General features: G+C 35.5%; 1 protein-coding gene across 1 annotated transcript in view; it reads right to left on the reverse strand.

Moving 5' to 3' along the window:
- Positions 1 to 21,315, reverse strand: part of CWF19L2 (CWF19 like cell cycle control factor 2) — a 94,547-nt gene that overhangs the window by 47,147 nt on the left and 26,085 nt on the right. The window contains 3 exon segments of the mRNA XM_047752561.1: positions 430 to 526; positions 8,986 to 9,641; positions 15,129 to 15,238. Coding sequence (XP_047608517.1) covers positions 430 to 526; positions 8,986 to 9,641; positions 15,129 to 15,238 — 863 coding nt within the window.

Here is a 21,315-nt window from a genome sequence, read left to right on the forward strand (position 1 = left end):
TAAAATTTGAAAAAATGAATTAACTATCCTTTTAAGGAGCTCATTTTTTAGGTTCCTAAGTCAGGGAATTTAAGAAAGTACACATTTTTAATAATGACCAAAAAAAAAAGGGAAAAAAGACAGAGACATCTTTATTTCTCTCAAATATGCTCAATAAATAAAAAATACAAGAGTAAAACAAATATCCAAGTTAAAAAGAAAATTAAAAAACATTTAGTTCCCTAGAATCTTAAATTTCAGAAATTTGACAAAGTATACAATTACTTAGAAATATAAAGCACTGTTTTTAGAAGTGCTCAAGAATTTCTTCAAAGAATTAATAAGCATCATTATTTTTAAAGTGTGCTACACCCACATAAGAAAGTCCAAAATTAACTGTAAGAAGTTCAATATTTACTAACTACTTTCTAAAGAACATATAAGTCTTACCATATTTCCCATCATCTCAGCCTTGATAATCTTGGCCCCCAACTTATTCTTCTCATCAACACTCAGGATACAGACAGAGTCATCCTCTGGACCACTTCTGTTTGGATAGGAGAGATAAGAGCATATGAGATATATAGGTACATTGCAAGTAACAAAACCAAGATTCAAATGTTATTTCAATTGACCTTAATAAATCATTCAGCACAAACAGATCACAATTCCAGTACATAAATAAACAAACAACAACAACAACAAAAAAAACTCTCAATGCTCCATCATATATCAAGTCAAAGGTTCCCTGTTACAATGCCATGAATGCCATAGGGAAGCTATAAAAACCTGACCAAAGACTCAGCAGCAATGAGAACAATGATGCCCACATTTATTCTAAAAAAGAAACAACGATAATTTAAAACACTGGAATCAGGCCATTATTCTACACAGCTGGAGAAACTCTTCTCATTCAATGTGATACATTACTAGTAATCTAAGAAACTATAACCAGGAATTGCTATTTAACTGCATTCAAAGAATAAAAACAGGAGTTCCCGTCATGGTTCAGCAGAAATGAATCTGACTAGGATCCATGAGGATGTGGGTTCAATCCCTGGCCTCAGTCAGTGGGTTAAGAATCTGGTGTTGCTGTGAGCTGTGGTGTAGGCCAACGGCTATAGTTCCGATTCAACCCCTAGCCTAGGAACCTCCATATGCTAAAGGTGTGACATGCCCCCCCCCAAAAAAAAAAAACCAAAGAATAAACACAGTGATTATGTGCTCTTTGGCAAAGTCAACCAGAATTAGACAACATAAACTAATTTACAGCAAATATCATGTGTCAAACCTATACCGCAGAAGCCTTACAGAAGAAAAGAGAAATTTCCAGCCAAAGTCAGATTCCTGGAAACTAGTCTATAAAAATAACAAGATGGGTGGTTGTATTGAGGGATTGCCAGGGGGTGGGAAGAGGCAGCAGAGATGACTATGAAGGGTACAGGGAAACTTTTGGCATGATGGTTTTGTTGGAATATACACATTTCAAACCTTACCAAATTATATACTTTATATACACATGCAGTTTATTTCATGTCAACTATACTTCAACAAATTATTGTTTTTAAAAACCCTTGGGGGAGTGATAAAAATTTTAACGCAGAAAAAATAATCACAAGTATTAAGGGTATACCTATGGTATTACTAGTTTCCCTCAATATCTAGATTGTATCATACTCTACTGAAATTAACCCAAGTTTTCAATATACATTCTGAGTAAGTAACAGCAAAACATAATAGAGCCCCAAATCAAAACTTTAACAATGATAAATGGAATTTATTTTTAAATGGTGAATTCCTTTGGGGCAAAAAAAAACAAAGTTTTAATACATAGTATTTGAGTTTAAAAAAAAAGATATTAATCTAGAGTTCCCTGGTGATCTAGCAGTTAAGGACCTAGCATTGTCCCTGCTCAGGTGACTGCTCTGGTCACTGCTGTGGCACAGGTTTGACCTCTGGCCCAGGAATTTTTGGATACTTGGGGCACAGCCAAATAAATAAATAAATAAATAAAATAGGAGTTCCTGTTCTGGCGCAGCAAAAACGAATCCAACTAGTATCCATGAGAATGTGAGTTTGATCCCTGGCCTTGATCAGTGGGTGAGGGATCTGGTGCTGCCATAGCTGTGGTGTAGACCAGCAGCTGCAGCTCCCATTTGACCACTGGCCTGGGAACTTACATATGCTGTGGATGCAGCCCTAAAAAACAAAAAATACAATAAGTAAATAAAAATTTTAAAAATTGGAGTTCCTTGGAGTTTCCGTTGTGGCTCAGTGGTTCATGAATCTGACTAGGAACGATGAGGCTGCAGCTTTGATCCCTGGCCTCAATCAGTGGGTTAAGGATCCGGCGTTGCCATGAGCTGTGGTGTAGTTCACAGATGCGGCTCGGATCCTGTGTTGCTGTGGCTGTGGTGTAGGTCGGCAGCTACAGCTCCGATTAGACCCCTAGCCTGGGAACCTCCATATGCCGTGAGTGCACCCCTAGAAAAGACAATAAAATAAAATAAAATAAATAGTAAAAATTGGAGTTCCTGTCGTGGTGCAGCGGAAACAAATCTGACTAGGAACCATGAGGTTGCAGGTTCAATTCCTGGCTCTGCTCAGTGGGTTGTTGCTCTGGGCTGTGGTATAGATCACAGATGCAGCTCGGATCGATCTGGCGTTGCTGTGGCTCTGCTCCAATTGGACCCCTAGCCTGGGAACCTCCATATGCCGCGGGTGTAGCCCTAAAAAGACGAAAGACAAAAAAAAAAAAAAATCTCAGCAGGAATTCCAAAAGAATCATTTCTACTCACATTGGTGAAAGGAAAGGCAATACTCTGGTTCTTTTTTTTTTTTTTTTTGTCTTTTGCCATTTGTTGGGCCGCTCCCGCGGCATATGGAGGTTCCCAGGCTAGGGGTCTAATTGGAGCTGTAGCTGCCGGCCTACACCAGAGCCATAGCAACGCAGGATCCGAGCCTCGTCTGCAACCTACACCACAGCTCACGGCAACGCCGGATCCTTAACCCACTGAGCAAGGCCAGGGATTGTACCAGCAACCTCATGATTGCTAGTCGGATTCGTTAACCACTGCGCCACTACAGGAACTCCAATACTCCGGTTCTTAGACTATGAAACCTAAACTATTTTAGGTACGGCACCATTAGAAAAACATACTTTTGTTTCCCTCAGCTCCTTTCAGTCTACATTTTTTTTCTTTTTGGCTGCACTCTCAGTCTGTGGAAGTTCCCAGGCCAGTGACCGATCCACTGCAGTAATATCAGATCTTTAACCTGCTGAGCCGCAAGAGAACTCCCCTCTTTTTTTCTTCAGTCCACACTTTTAAAATCAATGCACTGGGGACAGTACATTCATGTAAGCAGGAGAACTTTTAATATGCTTCTGCTGGTTAAGGTATTGTTCATATTATTAGTTGTAGTTTTTTTGCATGGAAAATATTTTTCAGAAACTTTTGCTTTTTAGGGCTGCACCCGAGGCATATGGAGGTTTCCAGGTTATGGGTCAAACCAGAGCTGTAGCTGCCAGCCTACACCATAGCTCACAGCAACACCAGATCTTTAACCCACTCAGGGAGGCCAGGGATCGAACCCACAACCTCATGGTTCTTAGATTTGCTTCTGCTGGGCCATGATGAGAACTCCTGAGGTACAAATAATTTTTATTTAATTGTAATTGTAACTGATTTGAATTTCAGGCAACCCAATCATATTTCGATAAAAAAAATTCAATAAATATAAAAAAAAATAGCAGAAAGAATCTGTCAAAGTCATCTGATTTAAGTTCCAAGGAACATCTCATACAAAAACAACCTCCCCTTCTCATACCAGGACAGGTAAAATGAATAAAAGAAACAGTCTGTTACTCTAACTTTCAGTTTATAAAGAAACATATGCACATGGAATAATTTTAAGGCAATTTTTTCCAAGGATTCCTTAATATTTTTGGTGAAATAAAATAAGCTTGTAACAAGTCACAGCAATAAGAGGACATTTCAATTTTACGAGCTGTATGTAAATTAAACTGTGACATCACTCTGTGCGTATGTGTGGTTCATATATAGACGAAAAGGAAAACCAATATCCTGAGCATAATACATTAAAAGACACTGACTTAAGTCATCAAGAAAGAATTTCTATAATTTCCTCCCATCATCCATGTTGGGAGCCACACTTTCCTCTTTAACATTTCCACTCAAGTCTAATCTTTCCTCTTGTGTGAATACACTGAATCACAACTGATCCACATTAACCCTGAGATCCCCTGCTCAATTTATCATCACTCTATATGGTTAGCTTTTTCTAAAATTGATAGTGACTCTTTCCCACTAAAATATAAACATATCCAAGTACCTGTACCTTAAAAAAAAAAATGGGAATGAGGGAGGCACTTCATTCAACCTATGTCACCCACATATTCTATCTCTACTATCTCATAACCTATAGTCATAATTTAGTCTATAAAATCTGGCTTATAAATCCTCTTTTACAATAATAATATTCTTGATTTTTTTTTCAAACTGCCAAAAACCTCTATTATTGTCTATACAAAGGCACATCTTTTGTCATTTTACCAGGTTCTTCCCTTTTCTTGAGAAACTTTACTTTTCCCTTCACTTTTCAGTATGCAAGCTTAACAAACCAAGAGAGGGCAATGGAGAAGGTATGCTGAAGTCCAACCAAAGCTCACAGGTTTCAAGAAGATAACTAGAATCTCAAGAGACCTTGCAAAGAGGCAACTTTCAAGATCATAAAATTTGTACACCACACTTTTTTTTTTTTTTTTGGTGAGGGAGAGGGAGTATTTTCTAATAAGAATTAAATTGTTTATTGGTATATGGAAAATAGATCGGGCTAAATGAGATACACAAGAATTCCAAACAACTCTGTTATTTTCAACGATGACAAACACTTCAGCGCACTTAAAAGAACAGCAATAGGTATCAAAGACATTAAAATGAAGCTAGTGAACATCAATGACTGAAGAACACATTATTTATCACAGCAAAGATACGGATCTGCAACAAAGAGCAAGGTATAGGCCCTATTTTCCCTGAGCATTTATAATGACAAGCTGGATGCTCTGAAAGAAAAATCACCATGACATCTACAATTATCCTATAAAAAGAAAAAGTACAAGCATTTCTCATTTTCTAGGATTACTACTATATTTCAAAAGCTCTCTTCATAATTATTTTCTAAAAAGCGAATCCTATTTTCCCACTAAAATGTACTCTCTTTACAACACACACACACATACCACAGACACACACACACAAAATTCATACGCATACAAATTTAGCTGAAAAGTTTTGAGGAAAAAAGTAATTTAAGTAAGTAATTTGAAAAACTCTAGCCCAAGGGCCATTTCAGAAACTGTGATTATATTGCAACTATTCTTTGCCTGCTGACAGTGTTCACAGATCTCTTCCCTTTAATTATTCTTTTTTTTTTTTTTACCACTCCTTCTCAAATTTTCTCCCTACACATCTCATGACGATACTCAAAGCCTTCAGAACCTGGTATTCTTCTCTTGAATTTCTAGGCTATCATAGCAAACTCTGCTAAGATTAAAAAATTATATTAAAAATGGGTTAGTTCCTGATCTTAATTTTATAAATCTAAATTAAGGACATCACATTAGTTTTTGTTCACATTACATACTACTCTCGGGTCAAACTCTTAAAATATATATATAGCTAATATATTTTCCAACAAAACAAAACTATATACAAACACATTTTAATTTTCCAAATAAAAAGCTTAAAGTTCTTAATCACATAGGTCACTATCAGAGGATGATTTCCAGCTATTTAAGGGCCTGAAAGGACTGAGGAAAAGAATGATAAATCTGATCACAGTATGGATGGATGGATGGATGAAAAAAGAAAAGTAAAAAAAGAAGAGAGCAAACCTAAAAATGATGAAAAAATTATATATATCAGATGACAACTATAAGAACATTCACAAAAAAACTCAAAAAGCAAGCAAAACATATGACTAGTTAACAAAAATAATATTAAACATTTATAAAAATATGTCAAATTTCACCCATACTTGTAAATCAAAGAAAGCTTCTGTTTCTCAACTATGAATCTATGGCAAAGATTAAAAAGCTCAATATACTATTGGCAAGGATGAGAAAAGTCATTCTCATACATGACTGTTAGGAGTGTAAACTGGTTAATACAGCAAAATATATAAATATAATTGCATTCCCTGGAATTTATTTTACAGCTATATTCAAGTAGAATGCAAAAATACACACACAAAACTATTCCTTATAGCATTATTTAAAGCAACAGAAGTTACCTAAAGTCCATCAATAGGAAACTGATGAGAAATACCTGCTTATCTCTAAGTTTTACAACAGAATATTAAAGACTTTAAAATGAAAAAAGCACATAGATATGGGCTGATGTGAAAAGACCTTTAAGATATACTGACTGGAAAAAAAACAAGATTCAGAGTAAAACAGTCATCTGTTGCTATGTTCCAGGACCCACTAGATACCAAAAACTGCATATGCTCAAGTCCTTTACAGAAAACAGTAATTGACCCTTTGGTATCCATGGAATCCCCATCCCTGGATTCAATCAACCACAAATTAAAAATACCTGAAAAAAAAAATTCCAGAAAGTTCCAAAAAACAAACCTTGACTTTGCCAAGAGCTGGCAACTATTTACATAGCATTTACATTATATTTACAACTATTTACTTAGTATTTACATTGTATTCATTATCGTAAGTAATTTACAGGTGACAAAATACATGGGACAATATGTGTAGGTTATATGTAAATATTATACCTTTTTATATAAGGCACTTGAGCACCCATGTATCTGGGTATCAGCTGGTATCCTTGAACCAATCCCCTGGTGGATACCAAGACATGACTGACTATATATGCTATCTCTTGTAAAATAGTCACAGACCCAAGAAATGGCCAAGTGTTACATACAGTTGCCAGATAAAATACATGATACCTAGTTAACTTTGAATTTCAGGTAAAATAAAATTGTTCTTTAGTTTAAGTATGTCAAAATATTGCAAGGGACTTAACTTTTTTTTATTTGCTAAATCTTCCACATCTAGAAAATGCAGGGATCAGCCTATGTTTTCTTCTGCTTCTAAAATCACGTCTACGACTTTTTTTTTTCCTACTTCTGAAACTCATTGATTCTAAAGCTCCCTAGAATTCTGGCATTTTACAATGAATTCAGCATATACCCACGATAATGTTCAGACAAATTAACCGTTTCTAACAATCCTTCACTGAACCTTTCCAATCCCTGAAAACACACATTCTTCAAGGTCTTACCTATCCTTGGTCTCTTACTTTATACTACCCTACGTGCTCAGGATTTCTTTTTTGTTTCCCATATATGTGGATGATTCCTAGATGTTTCTTTCCCTCTCCAGTCAATCATGGAATTCATGGAAAGCCCCCAAATACCTGTAACATCAAAATTAACACAGCTAACAAAGAATATTGGCTTCAGACCAAAAAATAAAGTTTTAGTGTATGCCAATATTACATTTATCAGAGTGCCTATAATATAGTATGTACTGTATTAGAGTACATCTATCAGTATACACATCCTGTGTTGAATACCTACAATATAAAACATGAAGCAATTATAGAATCAGAAGAAATATTAACATCCTTACATACTCCAGTAGCTGCAGTCACAGAAGTCAAGACCTACAAATTGCCCAAATGTTCTGCCAACCCAAATGATACCAGGAAGTAGGAGCCTCATCCCACTAAAGACTGACAAGTGGAAATAGTCTATCTTCCAGAGTACCTGGAGTGAAGCCTGAACAATTATACATGTATCCTTAGACATTCTCCAATCCCTGTCATATTTATCTAGTCAATACATCTAGATTTCTCTTCTGGTTTCCTAGGAGCAAAGCCCTAACGTGAACTAGAATCCATTTGACTGGGCCTCCTATCTTTCGGTCCAGAGGTCCAGATTTCCCCAGCCCCCACTGCCAACTGAAAGCTAACACTGTGCTCTATAATCCACAGCTTTAGATGGAGTCACTAACAAAAGCAATTTGCCAGACACTTGACACCAAATCACAATGCTTATACCCACTAGGAATGCCACCAATGAACTCCATTATTTCCTAAAACATCTTCCTTTAGTAGCCCATTCATTTGGTGATATTTTCTAAACATATTTTAATGATCAAGCTAGTCATTACTCTTTGGACAATCATTTTTTATTTATGGCTATCTCCAATTGGGACAGTCCTCTGGCTAAATCGTTTTCCTAGGTTTGATCCCATTCAACCTGAGTTTCCTGATCTACTGACTCAGCCCTATATATGTTACAGGCACAGAATGATAAAACCAGTATTACCTATTTTCCTAATTATTATAGATACAACTACTAACCTATCTATATTTTGCTTTCAAAACTCTAACATTAGATTTAAAACCTGTCAACTGTTAAAGTGGATTATCTCTTTCTCTACAAAACCACCAAAATCACGCTTCCCTTTGTAGGATCTTTCACATTATCTTTTTCACTTCATATTTGGGCTATGACAGTGTATTTTCCTTTAGGCGCCCAGACCTCCAGCAGACATGCAATACTTACAATTATGATTACACTTAACAATGCAGCAATTTCCTTTGAAAGTAATATGGCAACAGTAATAAAATCTACCAAAATATTTCCTGTCACACATCCATTTAAAAGAATCATTAACTCATTTATTCTTTTATATTACAAAAACGCAACATATTTTGAGGAAACAGAGCTACTGGATTCTTCCAGCTTTTCGTTAAATAAACTGTGAAATAAAATGCAATTCATAAAATGAAACTACTGAGCTGTTAAATGTGCTTATCTCTCTCATCAAATTTAAGAACTAGAAAATCATAACTCATTATCTAATTAGTAACTGATGTTCTAAAAATACAGTTCAGTCCTTGAATCCTCTGGACCTTAATATTCATTTATCGGTTTAAAAAACAAATGACAAAATACCCAGCAAGTGAAGACTCTGTGTCCTGTAGATCCTCTTTTTTCAGAGAGTCATCTCTCAAAATTTCATCTTGTGATTTTTCTCTCCTGTCTTCTGAAAGGTTTCCGTGGTCAATACTGTGACTGGTTTCTAATGGTTTTTGATGTGAATGTTTCCTGTCTGCTTCTCTTCCATCAGATCGATTCCACAATGATAGACTTTCTTCACTGTTTTCTGTGGGTTTTCGAAAACCACAATGCACAGAGTCCTGAGCAACCAGTGTGGAAGATGAACTAGATGGTTCAAAATTCCTGCACTTGCTATGAAATGACAGTTCTTCATCATCAGAGGGTCTTAAGAATTTAGGTCTCAAATTTCCAACAGAAGAAAACTCTTGATTTTGCCTTGGATTGGATTCTCTCCTACATGTTTCCAACCCAGATCTATTATCTTTTTCATTATCACTAAACTTATCTTTGATATTATTTGTAGTATCTGTTGTATCATATCTATCTTTTGAATTTTTATTATATTTCATCAAGTCTGATTTTCTTCCTTCTTGACTACTTTGTGCTCTATCTGAGTATGTTGGCTTCCTCCACCGTTCTCGTCTACAATCTTCTTTCATAAATGCAGTTTTTTCAGCTTCTTTTAATTTCAACTGAAATATTTCCATTGACTACAAAAGAGAAAAATTAAAAGATATTTAAAATTAAAAATGGCTCAATGACTTGTACCTCACATGCCACTGTGTCATGATACATTATCATATGGCACAATGAAAAAAAAAAAAAAAACCAACAAAGGGGAATAAATAACCCATACAATCATCCTATGGGCTGAAATATGTCCCCCGAACTCATATGTTGACCTCTAACCCCTAGTACCTCAGAATGTGACCGCATTTATAGACAGGATCTTTAAAGAGGTGATAAAATAAGGTCATTAGGTTAGGCCCTAATCCAATATGACTGAAGGCCTTCTAAGAAGATATCTAGACACATAAGAGATATGAGGAATGCACACTCAGAGAGAAAAGACAGAGTAAGATGGCAGTCACTTATGAATCAAAAAGAGAGACCTATGAAGAAAACAAACCTGCTAACATCTTGACCTTGGATTTACATTCTCCCGAACTGTGAGCTAATGAATTTCTGTTGTTTAAGCTTGTGGAGCTGTATTATGGCAGGCCTACCAAAGAAACAGACTACCCCAAAATGAAAACTTAAACAAAAAAAAAAGAGTAATCAATGAAAAATTACCAAATAACAAAAAAAATTTTTTGAGAGCTCAAAAGGAACCATTTAGGCCAAATGCCCACCATTAAAACAAAATGTAATACAGAAAACAGTAAAGACAATTTAAAAAAAAATTCCTACTCTCAGTGAGATTCTAGAGGTTACTACTAAAACAAAACAGACTTTTATGAAAAAAAAGATAAGAATAACTTGTAAATAAAACAATAACAAGTAGGAGTTCCCATCGTGGCACAGTGGAAACGAATCTGACTAGGAACCATGAGGTCTTATGTTCGATCCCTGGTCTCGCTAAGTGCGTTAAGGATCCAGCATTGCCATGAGCTGTGGTGTAGGTCGCAGACACGGCTCGGATCTGGCATTGCTGTGGCTGTGGTAAAGGCCAGCAGCTGTAGCTCCAATTCGACCCCTAGCCTGGGAATTTCCAAATGCTGTGGTGCGGCCCTAAAAAAAAAAAAAAAAGTAGTGAGTAAAAGAATAGAAACTGTTGAATCCAGATTAGTGACTTCAAACTAGCCTGGAATACCAAAAATGATAGAAGCATTAACAATAAGAAAAAAAAGAAAAAAGAAAAAGGAAAGAAAACAAAAGAAAATTTCCCCAGCTAATTTTCCAGATCCATTGGATCTCCCTTACTTAGAGGAGGCGAGAAAGTGAAGAATACAAAAATTCACACAAAAAAAAATCCTAATTCCTGAGTCTCGAAATTCATGCAGAAAAAAACAATTCTTCCCAAAGATCAGTGGAAGAGGGAGTATGAGCATGTACATAAATGGGAGTAGGCAAATAACACTTTGCCTGCAGGGAAAGAAAGATTGTTATCAACTTTTCACTTATAATAATCCTAGTGGATAAAGAAATAAAGATCAAATCTTGAAAAAATTTAGAAGACAATCATTCTATATACAGAATTCAATTCAGTCAAATTAACCTTCCTTGACATGGACAAAAGAAAGTCACTGTCCAGGAGTTCCCATCGTGGCGCAGTGGTTAACGAATCCGACTAGGAACCATGAGGTTGAGGGTTCGATCCCTGACCTTGCTCAGTGGGTTAGGGATCCAGCACTGCTGTGAGCTGTGGTGTAGGCTGCAGACGCAGTTCGGATCCCCATGTTGCTGTGGCTGTGGCGTAGGCAGGTGCCTACAGCTCCAATTCGACCCCTAGCCTGGGAACCTCTATATGCTGTGGGAAGGGCCCAAGAAATGGCAAAAAAGACAAGAAAAAAAAAAGACGAAAGTCATTGTCCAGGGAGTTCCCACTGTGACTTAGCGGGTTGCAAACATGACTAGTATCCATAAGGATGTGGGTTTGATCCCTGGCCTCGGTCAGTGGGTTAAGGACCCAACAGGCACTGACAGGAGCTCTGGTATAGGTCACCGACATGGCTCAGAACCTGTGTTGCTGTGGCTGTGGTGCAGGCCGGCAGCTGCAGCTCTGATTTGACCCCTAGCCTGGGATTTTCCATATGCTGCAAGTGCAGCCCTGAAAAAGGAAAAAAAAAAAGAAGAAAAGGAAATCATTTTCCAAAAGAAAAAGAATCAGAAAAGTAAATCACTAATTAATTCTTCGGGAAAAATTACTCAGGGTCAACTAGCCAAATCATAAATGAATTAGGGCAAAGATCTCTGAAAAAAGGAAGGTAGGCTATAAACCAAATGACAAATATAATGGTTAAATCTAAATAATTATTCCTGTAGTTGTGAAGAATACAACTGTCAAGAATAACATGCATATTTTTAAACACACAGTAAGCATTGGATAAATTGTGGTAGATGATGTTTCTGTTGTTTTTATTAATTATTATATTTTGTTGACTCTTAAGAAGCCACTAATTATAGATACATCATTATTTTATGTATCACCAAGAAAGCAAAAAGATTCCTATGAGGCAGTGCTTAAATTATGAAAATATTTCCCATCTTTTTATTTTTTTGTTTCAGTTGAGCTTGAACTTGACAAAATTAATTCTAAATGTAACAAGATTTATACATATAAAGGTAAAACTATTTTTTAATGACTAATAAAGGAAGACATTATCCTGTCACACAGTACATATTCACTAATTGTTCTCTACCTGTGTAAGTTACTGAAAACTACAATAATTATAATAGTATGATACCAGGAGTTCCCGCCCATCGTGGCACAGAGGAAATGAATCAGACTAGGAACCATGAGGTTACAGGTTCAATCCCTGGCCTAGATCAGTGGGTTAAGGATCCGGAGTTGCTGTGAGCTGTGGTGTAGGTCTCAAACGTGGCTGTGATCTGGTGTTGCTATGGATGTGGTATAGGCTGGCGGCTACAGCTCCAAATAGACCAAGCCTGGGAACTTCCATATGCAGCAGGTGTGGCCCTAGAAAGACAAAAAGACAAAATAATAATAATAATAATAATAATAATAATAATAATAATAATAGTATGATATTAATTCCAGGAAACAGAAAAATCAATAAAATACTTTTGAGAGAATGGAACAGACCAATTTTGTAAAAGATGATGTAATATATAATAAATGCATCATTTCTAATTAGTGGAAAAAGAATAATTAATTTAATATATTGTAAACAACCATCTAAAGACTTTCCTTAAGGAAAGTTAAATGCCTAGTTTAAACCATATATAAATATGCATTTCCAAAAGATTAAAGACATGCATAAAAATAAAACAGAACAAGTTCTCAAAGGAAATATGGGTGTACTTTTTTGTGTTCTTGGGGGTACAAATGTCAATGAACTCTATCAAGAACACTAGGTCATGAAAGAAAAACCTAACGGGATTTGTTAAGTAAAAACATTTAAAAATTATCCTTGGCAAACATAAATAAAGCAAAAGATAAACATGAAACAGGAACAAACTTGAACAGATTTAGTAAAAGGTTTTAAATCAATATTCTTAAAGAAAAACGAGTAAATACTATCAATAATCAAATCAAATGGAAAAAAATGAAAAAAACCCAGTTTGCTAGTAAATAAATGTATAAACTTAAATGCAAGGAAAAAGTCTGCTTACCAATCACAGTAACATAGACTATAATAATCCTACTAATGAAAATCATGATTATGATTTAATGAGTTATACTCTCATTAAACTGATAAGTCGCTTTAATGAAGAGTATAACTTCTTCAATCTATCTTTAGAGAAATTCTGTAATATATACCTCACTTTAAATGTTTCTATCCTGGAGTTCCCGTCGTGGACCAGTGGCTAACGAATCCAACTAGGAACCATGAGGTTGCGGGTTCAATCCCTGCCCTTGCTCAGTGGGTTAATGATCTGGCTTTGCCGTGAGCTGTGGTGTAGGTTGCAGACGTGGCTCGGATCCCTCGTTGCTGTGGCTCTGGCGTAGGCCAGGGGCTACAGCTCCGATTGGACCCCTAGCCTGGGAACCTCCATATGCCGCAGGTGCGGCCCAAAGAAATAGCAAAAAGACAAAATAATTAAATAAATAAATAAATAAATGTCTCTATCCTTTAAAATAGCAATTTCATTTTTAGTAATTCATTTAAGAAAATAACCAAAAAGTACACAAAAGGAATTAGAAAAAATGGTCAGCACAGTTCTGTTAAACAAGGGAAAAAAATTAAAACATAGATGTCGTCCACTGACAAATAATGATAAAAATCATATAAATATATATGCATATATTAAGAGGTCATTAAAATGTATATAGTTACTAGCATCCAACTGTGTCTGTTTTGCTAAGTGAAAGAAGCAGGATGAGTTCTACAAGCCTACTTTTATAAAATTGTTTATTTTAAAATTATAAAAAGAAAAAAATCTGAAAAAATATATATCAAAACATTACCAAAGATTCTCCAAAAATGAAATTAATAGTTAATTTTTCTAATTTTTTTTGTTTGCCTAAATCTTGGAAATCTTACTGCTTTTTAAATCTTGCCTCTGAACTTAAAAATAATAGGACATCAACTGCAAATGAAACAAAAAGATTATCCACCCACAGTGAATAGTGGAGCTGGTTCTAAAATATCATATATTGTATTGCTGCATGATTCCACTGTTTTAAACACACACAGTAATTATTTCATTATTAATTTATTTCATTATTAATTTAAACACTCATGGTAATTATTTCTTTATTAATTTCTAATCACCCTGCTATACATCTTAAGCTTATGCAGTACTCAAGTATATTTCAATAAAACTAGAAGAAAAGTAAATATCATTTTTTAGAAGCAAAAAAAAAGTACACACACTCAAAAAGAAACTGTTATATTCTGAAACTGGAATATAACAAAAATTCTGAAATAAATCAAAAACCCTGAAATATACCAAATTTTCAACAGTGTTTATATCCAGAGGCATACTATGGAGGCTTTCCTTTATTATTTAAATTTTCCCACAATAAGAAAGTATAGTTTTTACATTAAACACAGGCATACATAAATTTTACATACTTAAGTTTTATATTGTTTTATATTAAAGTATAATATTATATATTTGGTTGCCCTATCATATAACAAAAATAAATAGCTGTGGTTAAAAAAATATATATATAAAATATAAGTTTACAAAAAGATGAAAAGCATAAAATGACTTCAGCATTATACAGATTTGAAATTCAATAGCAATCAAAAGTGTTTCCAGGCACTTAACACTGACAAAGTTAAAGGCATGTAATTTCTTCTTTTTTTTTTCAATTCTTTTTTTTTTTTAATGATTTTTATTTTCTTCCATGACAGCTGGTTTACAGTATTCTGTCAATTTTCTACTGTACAGCAAGGTGACCCAGTCACACATAAATTTATATATTCTTTTTTCTCACATTATCATGTTCCATTATAAGTGACTAGATATGGTTCACAGTGCTATACAGCAGGATCTCATTGAAAGCATGTAATTTCTCTTTTAACTCTGAAAATAATATATATCTCCTTAATACCAATACTTACCCCGTATCTTTCAGCTACAATGTCTTCAATATTTCTATGTTGTTTCTCAGCTTGTTCCTTCATTCTCTGATAAGACTTCCTTAGCCAGCTTAAACCACCATCTTCTACCACTGAAATTAAAATACGGTATTAAATGTCGTGGTTATGATAAAATTAATATTAATATTAATGATTTCTAAAATATAAAATTACATAAAAATTCAACATATATTTAAGTGCTTATAAATGCAAGGTAGTTTTGAAATTATGAGAAAGGAAAAAATAAAACTATCTTCAAAAAAACTACAATCTAAGAGAATGAGGAGTTCCCATCGTGGCTTAGCGGAAACAAATATGACTAGCATACGTGAGGATGTGGGTTTGATCCCTGGCCTTGTTCAGTGGGTTAAGGATTCAGCATTGCCGTGAGCTGTGGTGTAGCTTGCAGACTTGACTTCGTTCTGGCACTGCTGTGGCTGTGGTGTAGGCTGGCAGCTACAGCTCTGATTAGACCCCTAGCCTGGGAACCTCCATATGCCGCAGGAGCGGCCCAACAAATGGCAAAAGACAAAAAAAAAAAAAAAGTCTAAGAGAATGAGTATAAAGTACATAATTATAACAAGGATAATACTTGACAAATATTCTAAAAAGTTTAAAGAGTTATACAAAATAATAAAAGGGGAAATCTATTTCTAAATGTGAAGTGTGAAAATTTCAGAAACAAGACTCAAAAAATGAATTGATTTCTATAAACAAAGATAAGAATAAACAGGGCATTCTCAGAAATAAATAAGGACTAAAGGTATACACATGGGGGGAAAAGCTACCTCAGACACAGCACAAAGAACACATAAAGAAATTATAGATAATAATGTGGAATTATATGAAAACAAATTATTCTGCTTTAGCTGTGATTATCAACTATGATAAACTGAATGTTTCCAATGAACTTTACCATATTTTCTTCTACACACATCACACTTTTGATTTCTGTAGAAGAAATCTAATCCGTAAGTCAAAACAGTTGCTGATTTTCCTTGCCCCAAAATAGAACTATTTTAGATCACCTCAGCTCTATAACCAAGAGGAATACACATAGAAAGACCTCAAGACATGTGCAAGAATTTTCATAGCAAAGAATCTGCAGTAATTCCAGCCTAGAAACAACCAAAATGTCCATTATCAGTAAAATGAATGCTATAGATTATGCTACATATATTCCTAAAAGACTACCATATAGCAATGAAAATGAATCACTGTAACTATATACAACATGAATGAATCTGAAAATGTGAACAAAAATAGCAGGAAACAGAAGAGGGCATAGTGTATAATTCCAGCAAAAGCTGATTTTTGATGCTAGAGCAAACCCTTCTGGCAAGGCAGTGACTAGAATGGCCACAAAGGGAACTTCCAGGATGCTATTAATGTTCTGTTTCTTAAATTATATATGCTGGTCACACAGATTTTGTTTTCATTTTCTAAAATACAGCTGACCCCTGAACATGTTTATGCAGGTTTACTTATACTTGGATTTTTTTTTCAATAAATAGTACTATATAAATGCACAATCTGCAGGTGCTTAGATCCCTAGCTGGTTGAGTTTGCAACAGAGGGCAAACTATAAGTCATACGCAGATTTTCAGCTGTGCAGAGGATAGCCAGCCCTAACCTCATGGTATTTGAGGGTCAAATATAATCAGTCTGTATACTTACAATTTGTATACTTTTCTATAAACGTGTTGAACATCAATAAAAAATTTAAAGAAAAAAACAACTTTTCAATTCTGAAATTAATGCTAGTCCCTCATTCAAATCTTTATCTTTACTAAGAAATCTCTTCTTAAAAAAAAAACTCTTCTAATAGGTCTTACTTTACAGACCTAAAATACTTCATATTTCAAAATTCAGATCTCTAGTTAACTCAATGATTCACTTTTCATTCAAGTTTATTTTGCTCTTGTTCCTTACTTCTTATTTAAATGTACTGAGTTCAAAATTAACAATGCAGCTATTCAAGGAAGTTAGTCTAAAGCTGCAATTTACACAATGATAAAAAAATCATTGTAAATAATATGTTATGTTAATATTCCAGCTATATAATTAAGTTTTTTATTCCAAGGACTTATCTGTGAAACTGGCAAACTGACGGGAATAGTGAAAATTTTAATTTATGTGCACAGAATTTTCATAGAAATGGGATTTTAAAAGGGACCAAACCAGGCAATTCTTACAAATTTCAGAGAGAGAAACAATAAATTTATAAGAAATTGAAAGGACAAAAAACCAAAAACCAAACAAAGAAAAAAAGCCTAGGCTTTAGGAGCTTAATTAATGAAGAATCTAAAGGGAGTTTGGGCTGTGGGTATTTAAATTAAAGAATTAACAGGGTCTGTTTACATAGACTTCTTGACCTTGAATTCCCTATCTCTTCTGTGGTAAGAATGCCCTTCTACCTCTAGATGGAGGGTAAAAGAAAGGTGAAGGAGATATATATATTTATTAAAACATTTTTAAATAGGAGTTCCCATCATGGCTCAGCACTTAATGAACCCAACTAGCATCCATAAGAATGTTCGATCCTTGGCCTCGCTCAGTGGGTTAAGGATCCAGCACTGCTGTGGCTGTGGTGTAGGCCGGCAGCTTCAGCTCTGATTGGACCTCTAGCCTAGGAACCTCCATTTGCCACAAGTGCGGCCCTAAAAAAAACAACAAAAAGACCAAAAAAATTTTTTTTAAATAAATAACTTTTAAAAACAAACCAAAAAAAAAAAAAAAATCATAAATAAGGCATGGTCTCTGTCCTCTGAGATAAAGATACATCAAATAATTATGGTAAATTCTTTGGTATGGAGCACACAATATATACTTGTATCTGAAATCTGTTTTTTATAAACCAAAAATTAAGAGACTGAACTACATGCTTCCATAATTAAAAGCTGTACCAGGGAGTTCCTGTCGTGGCGCAGTGGTTAACGAATCCGACTAGGAACCATGAGGTTGCGGGTTCGATCCCTGGCCTCGTTCAGTGGGTTAAGAATCCGGCACTGCCGTGTGCTGTGGTGTAGGCAGATGCAGCTCGGATCCCACGTTGCTGTGGCCATGGCGTAGGCTGTGGCTTACAGCTCCGATTAGACTCCTAGCCTGGGAACTCTATATGCTGTAGGTGTGGCCCTAGAAAAGACAAAAAGACCAAAAAAAAAAAAAAAATTAAGAGTTGTATCATTATAGGCAAAATACAACCAAGTAAATCTGGGCTACATTCCTCATTTTCCTCAGAAGACAGGATAATATAAAAATAGCAATAAACTGGGAGTTCCCACTGTGACTCAGCAGTAACAAACCCGACTGGTGTCTGTGAGGGGTGGGTTCAATCCCTGGCCTTGCTCAGTGGGTTGGGGATCCGGCATTGCCAGGAGCTCCAGTGTAGGCTGCAGACATGGCTCGGATCCCTCAATGCTATGGCTGTTGCCCAGGCTGGCAGCTGCAGCTCAGATTCGACCCCTAGTCTGGGAACTTTCAAGTGCCACACATGTGGCCCCCCCCGCCAAAAGCAATAAACTAAATATCAGGAAACCTGGCTTTTACTATTGCTCTTATTACTAAATAGTTGCAGTATCATAAGCAAGTCATTAACATCTTTATTTATTTATTTTTAAGGGCTGCACCTGCAGCATATGGAAGTTCCCAGGCTAGGGCTCCTAATCAGAGCTGTAGCTCCCAGCCTACGCTATAGCCACTGCAATGCAGGATCCATCTGCAATCTGTACCACAGCTCATGGCAACACTGGATCCTTAACCCACTGAGATCAAACCCAAGTCCTCATGGATACTAGTTGGGTTTGTTACCACTGAGCCACAATGGGAACTCCAACATCTTTGAACCTTTGCTTCTTCATCTGTAAAATAAGGCAGTTGATTTAAATCCTCTTTGAAATTTCTTCTCAAAAGATTCTATAAGAGAAAACCAATAAATAAAGAGGAGAAAAAATCTATACAGACAAATAAGAATACATAAAAAGAGTTTTTAAGCAAGAATTTCTACTAACTACACGGTAACAGATAAAAGTTTTCTCATGAAGAACCTAGATAAGAATCTAGAGTAACTAAAACTAGGCAAGAATCAGAAAACCTGGGTTACATGACCATAGGCAAATTAGTTGACCAATTTTAAATTTTAGCCATTGTTTCCTAAAAATTATGAATTAGCTTCTTATAAAATTGGGACATCTACTTTGCTACCCTCACTTGGCTGCTAAGAAAATAAGCTGATATAAAAAGTGCCACATAAACTTAAAAACTACAAATATTTTCATTACTAAAATATGACTTAAGATAATTCTGTATGGATACTGGAAACAATTTCCTTACTTTTTGACTTAATTTTCTCTAAGGAAAAAAATACCAAGAGTAACAAATTAATTATTGTCTATATGGCAGCTTGATCATTACCAAAAATACTGCTGATAAAATCATCCCAAAACATTTCATCATAAGGACAAGTATTTGACATCATTATTATTATTTACTATATTCCAGATACTTTCTAAAATATTTTCTCATTTAATCCTCACAACACTCATATAAGACAGGCTATGTATAAACTGGATTCAGAGAGGTCAGGAAACAGTTTCCAAATCAGAAAACTAGTAAGTGGAAATCCCAAAATTCTAATCCCAAGAAGTCAAACTCCAAAGTCTAAGTCCTTAAATATAAACACTATACTGCCTCTAAATATCTACTTACTACTACTGTTATAACATTTCTAGGTGTCTCACAGTTCCTACCCTACCACTGACCTAAACAGAATGACTATATTATCAGCATATGCAGAAAAACCTGCAGAACATTTTTTTAAAACTTAATTTCAACTCTGTGATCTAAAACTCTGACAGACAGAAACTTTGTCATTCTTCCTCCTTCAAAATAAAAATGAAAAAGGGAAATGACCAAAGTATGATATGAAGGGGAAGAGAGAAAGGCTCTCTAAAGCCTTTATGTAAGTGCATTTTTCTCCCAGTGTCTTCGATTCTACTGATCAGCCAGCTGAAAGATACGTAAGGAAGAACCTTGGGTCTTCTCCAATCAGTGAAGAAACCGCCGACTACAAATACTCAGACAGGATTTGCCCATTCTAAGTTTCCCCCACAGATGAATTTATTGACTATCCTCTGACTAAAGGGATAGTAAAACCTTGGATCAAAAAATCAGCCCTGGAGTTCCCGTCGTGGCGCAGTGGTTAACGAATCCGACTACGAACCATGAGGTTGCGGGTTCGGTCCCTGCCCTTGCTCAGTGGGTTAACGATCCGGCGTTGCCGTGAGCTGTGGTGTAGGTTGCAGACGTGGCTCGGATCCCGCGTTGCTGTGGCTCTGGCGTAGGCCGGTGGCTACAGCTCCGATTCAACCCCTAGCCTGGGAACCTCCATGTGCCGCGGGAGTGGCCCAAGAAATAGCAACAACAACCACAACAACAAAAAAGACAAAAAGACAAAAAAAAAATCAGCCCTACAAAGTAATGGTTCACTAGGCACACTTAGGCTCCCCAAACTTTTAAGTTTCTAAAAAAGAGTATTTCAAAGAGACCCATGTATGACTACAGTTACCATTACATAGCACAGCAGAGACATTTTTGCCCATGCTGAAAGGCAATAAAGAAAATGTTATAGTTACTAATAACTTCGGTAAAACTAATAAGTACAACTTATAAAGAAATCTATAAGGTGGCTCCAGGGACATCTCTCATAAAATACAAAAGAATCTGGCAAATGGCTAAAATAAAAATAAACTATGTACAAACAGCAGGAAAATATTCTGTGCTAAATCACTAAGATTAAAAGACAACAATTTATAATACAACTATGTATATACCATGTTAACTGTAATAAAATAAACTTTATTGAATTGTCAATGTAACATTTAATTGGCATATAGTATTTTTTAAATTATGGTGGAAAGCATGATTACATGAACTTAAATATTTTTGTCTCCATCTGCCAGAAAGGAACAGCCCTATCCTAGGTCAATACAAATTTTATAAATGCTGGCAAAGAATTTCTGAAGACATCAAATCACATCTTTAATATTAATATATCAGGAACTCCCGTCGTGGCTCAGTGGTTAACGAATCCAACTAGGAACCATAAGGGTGTGGGTTCGATCCCTGGCCTTGCTCAGTGGGTTAAGGATCCAGCGTTGCCATGAGCTGT

Source organism: Phacochoerus africanus, chromosome 11 (assembly GCF_016906955.1).
Source record: "Phacochoerus africanus isolate WHEZ1 chromosome 11, ROS_Pafr_v1, whole genome shotgun sequence".
NCBI classification, from domain to species: Eukaryota; Metazoa; Chordata; class Mammalia; order Artiodactyla; family Suidae; genus Phacochoerus; species Phacochoerus africanus.